General features: G+C 39.2%; 1 protein-coding gene across 11 annotated transcripts in view; it reads right to left on the bottom strand.

Annotated features, from left to right (window-relative positions):
- LOC135220814 (microtubule-associated protein Jupiter-like) overlaps positions 1 to 14,409 on the bottom strand; it is a 92,262-nt gene that overhangs the window by 17,312 nt on the left and 60,541 nt on the right. For 7 of the 11 annotated variants that reach the window (XM_064258340.1, XM_064258338.1, XM_064258333.1 and 4 more), the window contains one exon: positions 4,949 to 5,382. In XM_064258340.1, the coding sequence (XP_064114410.1) occupies positions 4,949 to 5,382 (434 nt within the window). Of the gene's footprint in view, positions 1 to 4,948; positions 5,383 to 6,284; positions 6,354 to 6,567; positions 6,637 to 11,962; positions 12,326 to 14,409 lie in introns of those variants that run through there. The other 4 variants (XM_064258330.1, XM_064258339.1, XM_064258341.1 and 1 more) reach the window with 4 other exon arrangements.

Genomic DNA, 14,409 nt, shown 5'->3' with positions numbered 1-14,409 from the left:
AAACGACTTAGGCAAACGTCATCGAACTGTGCAAGCATATGACCTGTGTAAGCCTTTTCGGGGTGTCTCTTTTCTACAAATGATTGCACCTTATGAAAAGCAGCTAAAGCATCCTTAATTTCTCCCGTTGTCATAGGGTCGTCCTCCTTGCCACTGCTAGAGAACTCTTCTTGAACGACATTATGTTGCATGGGCTCCAACTCCTTCAGGTCATCCGTCATAAGCTCCTCTTGGTGCTCCTTGAGAAGGTCACTGATGTCTTCCTCGTCGACGACCAGCCCCATGGACTTGCCGAGAGCAACGATCTCGTCAAGATCTGGTTGCAAAACAGTTTCAGGATCGTCAACTGTTCCTGAATCTGCAGCACCAGCTTCGCCCACGTCGAATCCCTCGAAGTCTCGGGCGGATACAGCATCAGGCCAGAGTTTCCTCTACAAAGAATTTAAGGTTCGCCTCGAAACCTCCTGCCAAGCTTGGTCAATGAGTCAGATGCATATCACAACATCGAAATGCTCCTTCCAAAATTCACGCAAGGTAAGGTTTGTGGTATCGGTGATGTCGAAACATCTCTTGAAAAGATGTTTCGTATACAGCTTCTTGAAGTTCGATATCACTTGCTGGTCCATGGGCTGGAGGAGAGGGGTGGTGTTAGGCGGAAGATAAAGAACCTTGATAAACGAATACTTCGCTAGGATATCTTCCTCGAGGCCAGGAGGGTGAGCAGGGGCATTGCCCAGCAACAGCAGACATTTCAGAGGGAGGCGATTCTCTTCCAAGAATTTCTTCAGTCGGGCCGAAACACAGATTTACCCACTCGGTGAACAAAAGTCTCGTTACCCAGGCTTTCGCACTAGCCCTCCACATCACTGGAAGCTTCTCATTAAGCACTTTGTGGGCCTTGAAGGCTCAAGGAGTCTCCGAATGATACACAAGTAGGGGCTTCACCTTGCAATCCCCGCTAGCGTTGGAACAAAGTGCGAGCACAAGCGTGTCTTTCATAGGGTTATGCCCGGGCAGCTTCTTCTCTTCCTACGTGATGTACGTCCGATGAGGCATTTTTTTTCCAAAAAAGGCCAGTCTCATCACAGTTGAAGACTTGCTGAGAACTGTAGCCTTCCTTGATTGTCATCTTGTCGAACGTCTTAATAAAGGCTTCGGCCGCTTTCGTGTCCGAGCTGGCCGCCTCCCCATGCCGCACCACCGAATGGATGCCAGTCCGTTTACGGAATTTTTTGAACCACCCATGAGAAGCCTTGAGCTCTGAGGTTTGCGTCTATGTCCCTTCTCCTCCGTCGTCTTCGGCCTGGGCAATCAAATTGCCGAAAATAGCGCTGGCCTTGGCAGATTGCCGTCTCCGTTATCGTATCGCCAGTGATTTCTTTGTCTTTTATCCAGACAAGAAGCAGCCTTTCTATCTCATCGTTCACATGGCTCCTCTTGCTAGACAAAATAGTCACGCCCTTGGAAGGTGTAGCTGCTTTGATGACATCCTTCTGCTTAAGGATGGTTCCTATTGTTGACGGATTTCGGCCGTATTCCTTGGCGATCACACTCAATCACATGCCAGCTTCATACTTTTTAATTATCTCCATCTTTGTCTCCAAAGAAAGCATCCTCTTCTTTCCTACTTCAACTTTCTTGGGACCCATGACTACGTATATACTGTACGTAATTAAGTTATGTAGTACGTATATATATGAAGTAAAGTTCTCACACAACACGATAAAGTAGTACTACAACGAAATCACTAACGAATTTAAGTTAACCCTTAAACGCCGAAGCGGTAAAAATCGAAACCTCTCCCGAATGCCGGGGCTGGTTTGGAGTGAGTGCGGAAGCAGAAAAAATAATTTTTTCAAAAAATCACAGCGCGCTTAGTTTTGAAGATTAAGAGTTCATTCTTGGCTCAATTTTTTGTCATTGCCTGAAGTTTAGTATGCAACCATCAGAAATGATAAAAATTATCATTATCATATATAAATAATGCGATATATGATAGCGCAAAAACGAAATTTCATATATAATTGTATTCAAATCGCGCTGTGCGCAAAACGGTTAAAGGTAACAAGTTACTTTTTTTTTCGTTGTAATGTAAACTAAATTGCGATCTTTTTGGTATAACACATTGTAAAACGATAAAAGCAACACAGAGAAAATATTACCACAAAATGATGCATGAATTCGTAATCCGCGGACGTAAAAAATTTTTTTTTTTTAAATTCACCATAAATCTAAATATTGTTATAGAGACTTCGAATTTGTTTCAAGATGAAGTTAAATGATGGAATATTACGATACTGTAAGAGTTTTACCTTACAATTGCAATTTTCGACCATTTCCGACAAGTTAAAAATGACCAAATGTAGAAATTTTTTTATAAATTTTTTTTTATATGCAATTATTTTGGAAATTAGAAAAGCTACAACCTTCAAATATTTTTCCTTTTATTCTACATGAAATTGCGCACATTTTCATATATAAAACTCTATGAAATGCCTAATAAGAAACGGAGCAAATTTTCCGAGAATGCGATGTACGCAATTCGGAGATTTATGGCGGAGAATCCGTGCGCGGAGGGAAGGAAAGTTTTTTTCATAAATTCACCATAAATCGAAATATTGTGCTAGACTTCCAATTTGTTGCAAAATGAAGGTAAATGATTGAATATTACTAAAATATAAGAGTTTTAGCTTACAATTGCATTTTTCGACCATTTCAGTAGAGTCAAAGTTGACCGAACGTGGTTTTTTTTTCTATTTATCGTGATTTATATGCAAATATTTCGAAAATGAGAAAAGCTACAACCTTCAATTATTTTTCGTTGTATTCTACATGAAATTGCGCACATTTTCATATATAAAACTTTATGTAACGGCTAATTTAAAATGGTGCAAACATTACCACAATCGCACGTATGATTTTTTCGGAAGAGTTACCGCGCGGACGTAAGGAAAATGTTATTTTTTTCATAAATTCACCATAAATCGAAATATTGTACTAGAGACTTCCAATTTGTTACAAAATGAAGGTAAATGATTGAATATTACTAAAATATAAGAGTTTTAGCTTACAATTGCGTTTTTCGACCATTTCGGTAGAGTCAAATTTGACCGAAGGTTGAAAATTTGTCACTTATTTTTTATATGAAAATATTTCAAAACTGATAAAAGCTACAACCATGGGTTGTTTTTAGTTGTATTGTGCATGAGATTGCGCACATTTTCATATATAAAACTTTATGTAACGGCTAATTTTAAAATGGTGCAAACATTACCACAATCGCATGTATGATTTTTTTCGGAAGAGTTACCGCGCGGACGTAAGGAAAAAGTTTTTTCATAAATTCACCATAAATCGAAATATTGTGCTAGAGACTTCCAATTTGTTGCAAAATTAAGGTAAATAGTTGAATATTACTACAATATAAGCGTTTTAGCTTACAATTGCGTTTTTCGACCATTTCGGTAGAGTCAAAGTTAACCGAAGGTTGAAATTTTGGCACTTATCGTTGTTTATATGGAAATATTTCAAAACTGATAAAAGCTACAATCATGAGTATTTTTTTTTGTATTCTAAATGAAATTGCGCACATTTCCATATATAATACTTCATGTCACGGATAATTTAAAACGGTCCAAAAATTATGTCAAAGTGACGAAATAATTTTTGAGATGTGTCACTGATACTTTTTAGTGCGATAACAAAGAAATTCGCGCTTGCGCGCCTGCGTAACGATTGTAAACAAAACAACGCCTTGATCCGTGAACTCCCAGCATCCCCCAAGGCGCGTGATTCAAAAGTTTTTGGCTGGTAGGCCTATAAGTATTTTTCCGCGAATTTAAAAAAAAACTTTTTTGAGTCTACGTATGGTACGTCCATTCAGCATACGGGAGACATTTTGACTCGACGTTTAATGCGTCCATTCGGCGTTTAAGGGTTAATAAACATACCGATGATGCCGCGAAGTGGCCGAAAAAGCACGCCGTTACATAGAGCACGATGGGAGAGATGCTGACAAATAGGAAAGCAGGATCTTATGGCGGTGACTAGCATCAGGAACCAATGGGAGAGTGGGAGGATGGTGGCTAGTCTACTCAGTTGTCAGCGCGCGAGTTTTAAAATTGTTATCAGTGGTCTGGGCAAATCTTGGACTTTACAGCAACAATCTTTTGTATCTTGAACAATTTTCGTATGTAGAGCCACAAAAATCTTCGTATTTGCTTTCTTTTGTCGAGGTGCCACTGTATATATATATATATAATATAATAATATATATATATATATATATATATATATATATATATATATATATATATATATATATATATATATTATTACTGTAGGTTTGCAAATATGGAACAATTCTTTCAATCAGTAAAACCCTGTAAGTCAATCTGATACAGCATTATCTCTGTACTTGCTTGTATGTACTGCGCAGTTTATACAAAGCCTATAAATTGTCATTAATTTCCTTTTAGACAATTATGAGGCAGTTTTGTGCGAAAGAACTTATAAAACCAACAAAATTACAATTCTTTGTATATGACCAACTGCTGCTGTGCTGTATAACAAATTAACACGATTTTCATCTTGATGCAAATTTGGCAAAAGGCTTGGATATCACCAATGGATGGATTTGCAAAATTACAGTCGGGGTCAGTTACCACCCAATTACGGTATAAATACCGTACAAAGAGAACTATGCTTAATTGAAATAGGCAATGGACCGCAGTAAAATCCAAAATCAATGTGATTAAGTAATTTCAGTCATTCAAATGGCACATTCCCCAGGTTAACAAGTCTTCTGTCAATCACAAAACTGGTTTTGAAAACCAGCACTAAGAAATTAAGAGTCCGCTTCACTGGCTGAAATGTAAATGTCACATCGACCCAAAAAACAAGCTAAAAGGAACTGAAAAAGTGTTGAAAATACTATTAGAAAACTCACCTGATTTACTTGGAACGTTCTCATCTGAGTCGGAGAAAATATTACTGCGATGATGATCCCGCACCCTGCGGCTTGACATTGACATCTTTTGAGGCTCTTGGCCAAAGAGACGATTCTGCGTATCTAGCCTGGAAGAGTTTGGAGTGGAAGAACCACTTGTGGTGCCATTAGTAACAGTGCCATTAAGTGCAACACCATTGGTGGTGGCAGTGTTTGTGGCAGTGGAGGGACTATTTTCTGTGACAGAATTAGTGCCATTTTCTTTGGGAGTTTGTGGGGGAGAACTCGTACCATTAGTTTCAGCCTTTGGCGACTGCTGCTCTTGGTTATCATTCTTGGGGGCTTCTTCCACGGGGGTCGAATTACCTCTGGGACTCAGGTTGTCCTCTTCGCCGAAGCTGATAGACGAGCCACCGCCAGGAGGTTTCAAAACCCTGTAAACAGATACATCTTTTTGAAAATCTAATAAGAATATTTATTGTTAATCCTATCTAATGGGATTAGTTACACCTGGTATTATCATGTAGTGACCGGCCAAGTAAAAGAACAGTATGTGCACGTACACCACACAGACAACGCAGAACATGGCCAAGGCCCTAAACACTAGACTGAATACCAGTGCTGGCTCACATTTCTCATCGCACATCCAAATACTAGCAAAACTTATGCTTGCTCCTTTCATCCCTTGATGGAAAGTACAGTATTTATTAACCAGCTGTCTCCGTTCATTAGGTTTGCATTAACAAGTGTAGCCTAATCCCAACTCCATTTTGAACATATTTAATACTGATTATAACACAAAAAGCTTGGTATGTCTCCATTTTTCAAACAAAGTCTTATAAATCATTCTGCGACGAATGAATGTCTCACAGAGTACTGCATAGGTTACTTTGGAGTTCCTGGTCCCAAACCTAGATACACAAACTACTTGCCAATTTTATAGCATTTGGACAATTATCTCGACATACCCGATTGAAAATTGAAAACTGAAAAAGAAACCCACAAAATCACTTTGTAACTTGTTTACTTCTAAGTATTTACATTTAGTTTTACTCCACTCTAGTTTTACTCCACACACTATACCCCTGATTCTTGCTTCTCTTGGACTAGCATTCATTTATTCTTAAATGTAGTTAGTCCAACTTAACAATACATGTAATATACAGTGATCAACAGATCATACCCATATCCCGACATAACTCATCCTATTTGCCAACTGGAGCCCTAAAATGATTGTCCTTACTTATATGCGGCAAATTCACTCGTATCTAGCCACTCAAAAAAACAACAGCTTCTCAAAATGCAACTGAGCTTTACTCCAGATCATGACACTTGCCTAACTTTAGGTTGTTCTGGGGCTAATTCTTCATCAATGTGGGTTTTTCCACCAGGAGGCTGTTGAACTCTGAAATTCGATTCACGACTATCTTACCAAGGGCAGGTAATACACCAGTTGCATAAAATACATCAGTCATTTCAGTACTTCATACATGAATTTCATTTATCACAACTGATATGGAAAACTCCACAAATTATGAAAGAGAGAGAGAGAGAGAGGAGAGAGAGAGAGAGAGAGAGAGAGAGAGAGAGAGAGAATGTTCATTTTATTCTTCACTTGCCTAACATTCAAAGGTACTTTGGGAAGTTCGTCATTTAGGTGGGTGTTGCCTCCAGGTGGCTGATGTACCCTGGAAAATGTTACACAGGTAATCACTTATTCAATGACAGTGGTTCATCGACTCGCAAATTAACAACAGCCTGTTTGAAACATATTGTAATCAAATGCACATTAATCAATACCATTTTTCCATACTCATTTATTTACATTCACACAAGGACCTTCAACCGACCTTTAATAATGCTAAGCCCCTAAGTTTCACTTACAATTGTAACTGTTCGGACTCATGAGATCCTTATGTTAACAAGTATTTCCCCACCAGAGCATCACTTTCTTTCAAGTCGCCAACTTGGTTATAATACCACGCCATTCATTGTAACACTTAACCACTACCAGTGTCATCTCCAATTACACGTGGCGACCTCAAACAGACCTTATTTAGAAGCTTTCTTTAGTTTCAACTAACCTGAAAAACTTGTCTAAATATACATATAATTTTGTATTTCTTTTTGCTACATACCTAATGACTTTCCCTACTCAGTCTGGTACTACCTCACACTAACGCACGGGAAACGTAGTTACTACTTGTAAGAAAATCTCGTTATGATATATGTAATCTATGGCACAAATATCCCAGAGATAATCAGTTAATGCAACACGGGCTGATGGAATACAATATTCTTTAGCTACAACTATGGTAACTATGGATAATACGACTACAGTCACTGGTGAAAACCTTGGGCGAAATTAATAAAAAGAATAAAAAGCATATACACGAAAGCTTCCTTTCATTATGGGGAAATAAAAAGCACAAGTGACAGATAAAAACTGGACTCGTCAGTCTGAAATTCTACTCGGTGAATTGTACTTAGTCATATATTGAACTCTGCAACCTCTGCCTAAGGAAGCATAATTCATGAAATTGCTGCAGTTGTGTTCTTTTGTAATGTGCTAAAACTGGCTCCAAACGTATAGCAATATCAGAACTGTATCATTCACCGAAACAAATACCTAAATTTCTTTTGGCGCACGAATGCCGTCGGACATTTACAGGTATATATATTCTTTGGCCTCAGGGAGTCGTCAGCTGAGCAAACTCACAGTGAAGTGAATTGTCCACCAGCAAAGATAGTTCATAACCTGAAAGTCTTGGCCCCCATTCAATGCTTTACTAAACACCATTTTTATATGCCAGTTATAAATTAAGTTTCCAGGAACACAAAGGTCATCAGTTTCTGTTATAGTTTGTTTCCACATTCATTTTAGTTCTTGGGGCAACTTGCTGAAATATCTGGGTTTCGTGTGCTAAAAATTTTTGCTGCATCTCAGTAGGTATTGCAGAATAACAAAGTTTAGTTAGCTGATATAATGGCTAGAACACAAAGCATGTATGCATGGATGGAAGACTAGGGATTGAGGCCAAGAAGGCCATTCGGTGCCGAAATGAAAAGTAGGTAATAACTTGGTTGAAGAAGTTAAACAAAATATGAATGAGATATACTGGGTCATTTTGAAGATACGAATCATTCGTGGGTCTTTATTTATCAACGGAAGGACACACAGTGTCCCAGCATCAACTATAAAGCAGTGCTTTCTACTAGAAAATATTGGAGGGCTACGTCCGATCATTTTTGTTGTTTTGACCGATCCCTGTTTGTGGAAAGCCCACTTTCCTTAATATATAAAAGTGAAATTCCCATGCGTGGATAGATTTGTTCTGGGTACACACACACGTATACTACATTATATATATATATATATATATATATATATATATATATATATATATATATATATATATATATATATATATATATATTATAGTATATATAGTAAATATAATAGAAAGAGCATTATTTATTAAAGCTTGTTAAAACTACGATCATAGTGGCCTTAAACACGTGGAATTTCTTAGCCGCCACCTCGTTTCCAAGGCTCCCAGCACTGCAGCGGTTGCAGGCCAATGTGCCCTCCACAAATCTAGCAAATTCTGAAGTATGACATGAAATACTAAGGAAAATTTGGCGATTCTAAAGCACTTCGGGATCCTAAATAATAAAGCGACTCCTTGTCCCATATTCTGTAGACAATGCCCAACATGTTTTATGCTAACCACTTGATATGAAAGAAAATTAAAATGTACAATCTTAGTTATGAAAGCTCTCTCATCTGGCTACAGAGATTAAATATGACAATGGAATGAAGGTAATCAATCAAACAAGTCGGGGGTCTGCCTTAACTTGCTTAATGCTGGTCAGCGAATACAAAAATGAGCACACACCAAGTAATATATGAAATCTTGATTCAACCAGACACTTCTATTACACCGCCTCAAAAACTACATTTCACACTAGTGATAAACTGACCAGCCAATTCACCGACCTTCAGGTATTCTCATGGCTGACTGATGCTAATCATGAATACCAAACAAAGAGTTCACTGAAACGCAAGTCAACATAAATAAATAGTGCACTCGTCAAGAGTAAGCTGTCCTTATACCAGCACAGGGGCTTGTTTGGGTTACAAAATTCATTTGATAGGATAAAATATATAATTTAAACCAAAAGGCCAAGCGCTGGGACCCGTGAAGTCATTCAGCGCTGCAACGGTGATTGACAGTAAACAGATCAGAAAGTTGTAACAGGAGGAAAACCTCGCAGTTGCACTATGAACCAATTGTTAGAAGTGTGGAAAGTAAGATGGAAGAAAGAGAATAGGAAAGGGGGTACAGTAAAGGGTATGAAAGGTGTTGCAGCGACAGGCCGAATGGAGGCTGCACAGAACCTTAAGTAATGCCTGCAGTGCACCGTATGAGGTCCATGGAAGGCGCTACCACCCTAGGGGGGCCAAATTAATTTGATACTTTTTAACTACTACTAAACAAGACCACTAAACCGACCTTTCTGTGCGATTTATGGGGGGGCGGGGCGGGGCGGGGGGGGGGGGGGGGGTGAAGGGAGAAAGGCTGGTGCGAATGAGCTCAACCAAAAAACAAGGCCTAGAACAGTATGGAGCAACGTACTGTCATCGCAACTATAAGGCAAATTCCCACGCTGAAAACCGTTGAGAGAGAGAGAGAGAGAGAGAGAGAGAGATCCCGGATAATACCAGTGAAGTCACTGGTGTCACCTTCATTTGGTGGGCCAACACCCTAGCATGTGTGGATGAAAGATGGCCATCTTCCTAGAACCTCACAAACACGTCCTTGTTATCTTAACCAATCATATGCCACACGCCCAACCACGGACTGAAATCATCAACGGCTGCAAATATTTCCTATCCTAATCACCCACACTTCTAGGCACTGTGGCACCGACGAACTCATGGTATTAACTAGGGATACGCCCTTACTCAAACTTTTGGTATACTTAAGAAATAATACCAAAATCTCGAAGGATTCTTGAAAATTCCCAATAAATATTAACACCGGTCCCCAAACGTACTTTTAGAAAACATCGGCAAGCCTCCACTAATGTTAATTGTCCACAACACACAAAGCTCCGCGTAATATTCTTCCCACCTATTGGTAGACGTTATCAAGTTAACGCCCAAGAACCAATCCCACGTGCTCCATGACAAGGAGATTTCCTACACACACAAACGCGCTAAGACTAGATCACTTCCTTAATCCAAACATATGCAACAAGCACTTCCATATCCGATCTGTAACTTCACCACTGGGCTAAATAAGTACTGGTAAGCCTTGGAAGACTTTTGAAAAGTCACTAGTTATCGTCGAAGGTAAAAACAATAAAGTAGAGGGAGCAATTTTTGTTTTATTATTGTATCCAAGCATAAGCTTCCCTAAAAAAAGAAAAGAGAGAGAGAGAGAGAGAGAGAGAGAGAGAGAGAGAGAGAGAGAGAGAGAGAGAGAACGGTTCGGATAAGGGGCGATACTTCAAAATTCTATTCAGCTAACATTTGGCAAATCAAGATAAATTTGGGAAAAATAATAGAAAAGCTTTTAAATTTAAAGCTTGCCTGAAAATGGGGATACTACCATAAATTTTGCAGATCGATATCTCAACTTAAAATACTGTCACCCAACTGTTCTGATACAATTCTTTCGGTGGCATGCCGTGTCCATTCACACTTCTCTGTCCTAGCACCCAGTATTACCCAAGGGGAAATGCCCCTTATGAACGAGAGGCTCTTAGAGGGGTCGTGAGTAATGCGAGTACCTAATAACTGCCACGCCAGCGAAAACATGACTATAATTTTAGGGATTCTTGAACAATAAGGAACTTTGCCTCTAAATGTGTGGCCCAACAAACCTGTTTAGTCAGTGGCACCGAGAATTAAAAACATACGTATATGGCAATTTAAGTGCCGAAACCAGCAATCGCTTTAGTCATGACATCAAACACTAACATTTCTAGATCTGATGAGGAGTTTCCCATCAGAGATTTTCATCAACGGGAAATATAAACAAAGATCTAGAAAGCCTGTCATTCATTTTTCGGACTCCTGCCCAGACCTTTTATAAATATAAAATGTAAAAGGGAATCTGATGTCCATAAAATTTGAAGTGTGGGTGGGGCAAGACAAAAGAGGGCATGAACAAAAAACATTATAGGACAGGGGTGTTTTGCAGTAACACACGTAGGGAAATCTGGCCTTATTTAGAGAAATCCTTCTGGCAACTTCACGGGTGGTGCCTAACGTCCTTACCGAAGGGTGATCACTGCACACCTGTCATCAAGTGGGTCTTTTCCTTGTACTTTAATAACGACATCTACAAAAATCGGTTGGCTGGGTAGATGTAGAGAATATTATGAAGTTTTTATGATCGATCCTAGCTTAATCAGTACGATAAGAATTTTTAATTATTCGGGTCATATTTACTAACTGGCAACTATACACAGTTGCTCGTAACATTTCAAACGCAAGAGGCATCAACACGAATTTTATAACATACCAATATTTCTCGAAAACTGTTTACCTCTAAAGTACCAATTCACTGTTCGTGTTTTAAATTGTTATCTAACAATGTTACCATACAATTTGAATACCAGTTCGCGAGATGAAAAGCCCAAGTTGTCTCTTTATAACCATATGCAATCACAATATCTTTCTCCACATGATGATATATCTGCCCATTCTTACTCAAAAGTTACTCTAACAACGCTTGTTTAATAATGAAAATGCCGCTGATGATGATTCATAGCTGCACAACTCATGACACACGACCCGTCACGTACACATGTGAACAAACATCCCGTTTGCATACGAAAACCGTTAGGACGATGGAAGTGGTAGACCTAAGATTTACTGTATTAAAATTCGAATGACAGACAATTCGATTTCAGAATGACTTCTATAATATGCAATAATCCTGATACAGCTAAACGCGTACATACATACATTCATATATCATCAATACAACTGGTGTATACCTGACCATGGTTTTATAGTTCTAGACACTTCACAGTTCAATGATTTTCAACAGATCATCTAAACACAATATCACTGCACTGAAAAATTGCTGTTAATGCGATATGTAATTTCAAGAAATCTCCATTATTAACGCATTTAAAATTTATGATGCGAAATCAAAATAGTGACAGATTACTTAATTAAAACTGTCACATTAATTTAATATAACTATCTTCCACAATGGTCCACGGAGTGTTCATCAATGTGTGGACTACGAGGAAAGCTTGAATATATATATATATTATATATCCCAAAGCTGGCGTAGTCAGGATCGACAAGAGGAAGGCAGTCGTTCGAACACTGAGCGAGCTATACATCCACTGAGTATGGCTGGAGTCTGAAGGAGGCCCTCCTCCTACAGGTCACACGGGAGAGAGAGCCAAGGGAGGGAGGAGGCGTGGATGTGTGGTGAAGGGGAAGCGGGTTGGGGAAGACTATCCACAAGGCGTTGAACTAAAAAGTCAAGTCGCTCTCTTCCTGTCTTTTCTGTGCTTCCTACGATTTTTTGTTTTACTGCTTGAATGTGGGAGAAAAAGGACGACGTGCAATTCACTTTTCCCCGTGATCTTGTGTTTGCGGACAGGTTCTGAATGGGGAAAACTGCATCCAAAGCTTATCTATTACCTAAAAATGATAACAATGAAAACAAAGCTTAAATCTTGAGATTCAAAGGGAAATAGTGATCAAACTCCCAACTTGGCAGAAATGCCTGACAATAAACCACAATTAACATACTCCTAGTTGCGAGAGAGCCGATTGCCACCAGCATAGAATTTGAAGAATCTTCCCTCGGGGTCATCCAATCCCACCAGGTTGTTGGTGAGGCTGGATACATTTTCACAGTTGCCTGTGATGCTGTCACTTCTTTGCCGGACAAGAGTTTCTCTAGTCGGGAACGGGTCAAAGAGCAGAAGAAAGCATTCACGGTAAAAACGAAAGTGGGTGATCGAGAAGTGTCATTATGTTAAACACCAAAAAACTCAATTAGATAAGAAAGCGATTAAAAAATCTAAAGTTTTTTACAACCATTCCTTCAGGTTCACCTAAGGATCTGTATGTATAACACCCCCAACCCCCACTAGGGTAGGGGCCCTGACAACTTTCTTTTCCGAGGGGCAAGAAAGCTAACCTCGATCTCTACCGGTCACAATGACATTCAGAGTCAGTGTCGCTTTTAGCGTCTGTTCATATGTGGACATTCATTTTATTCTGGACAACAAAATACCGCCAGATGACTGACTCTCTCGGCCGATTCTTGGAATTTTAATTCGGGTCCCTCTGACAAAAGGGTTCATTTAAAAGCAAATTACTGAGAACCCAGACCATAATTACTTCACGAACAAAATGTACTAAACATGAGCATATCAACAAAGTATCTTTATAAAATAAATAAAATACAATTGTTAAAAAAACCCGGGTTGCTTTAGATTCTGTTTGTTCTTCAAGCAACCTTGACGCGTTCAACACTATTTATTCAAATTTATCTAAAATACAAAGTGTCTTGAAGTCCAACACTAAACAAACAACTAGAAATAAACCCCTCTCGGTCCGGCAACATACACTTAGGAACCAAAACAATTTCCAACAATACTATTGCTGAATGACATGTCACGGTCGCCGCCAATGTTTTATTCACAGGCTGCCAAGTCTACAAGAATCCCAACGTTTTCATGACTGCTTTTTAATCCAAAATGCCCAAAAGGTTCCCCACCGTAGTTCCACAAAAGGCGAAAGGGCTAGATCAAATAACACTAAAATAACTATAATTCTAAATCTTTACCATTAATCAACACCGAGCTTTGACAGATCTACGACACTGGTACCCAGAGACCCAACATTCCACCAAACTGGTTTCTACTCGAGTTAGAGGCAGAAGGACGTGTGGGTTATTGGGCGTTATGTGGGAAGTTGTTGACTGGTCTATAGAACAACTATCTAACCTGCCATAAAATATTTCAAAGTCAATGCTAACATGCAACATAATATTCATAGCATCTAATGAGTTTCGTCTAATTTCATATTTTAGTTAAATGTTTATTTTATCCATAGATTGGTAAACAGTCCAGCCAAAATTATAATTGCGTACAAACGAACGATTATGTTCACAAATTTGATTGATGTCCTATTTTGAGAGACTAAAGAAAACAATCTCACTGAAAACATCTAATGTCATCATCATCGTGAGGCGCCGCGGTCTGTCCTCGAGGCCCAACCCCTCACAAAGACACCAACCACCCCATGGAGACCTCTCAACCGTCCCTATGACTAACTCCTACACCAAATACGTCTACCTCAACATCATGTCCTTCCTGACTCACCGTTGCCACAATCCCACTCCTTCTCTCAGGGATGCCAGTCTGGCCCCCATTCTATGTCATAACTTGTCCCCGCGTTATCCCTACCCAAT

Source organism: Macrobrachium nipponense, chromosome 2 (assembly GCF_015104395.2).
Source record: "Macrobrachium nipponense isolate FS-2020 chromosome 2, ASM1510439v2, whole genome shotgun sequence".
NCBI lineage: Eukaryota > Metazoa > Arthropoda > Malacostraca > Decapoda > Palaemonidae > Macrobrachium > Macrobrachium nipponense.
Note: the sequence above shows the minus strand (reverse complement) of the source record. Positions and strands in the feature narration are given on the sequence as shown.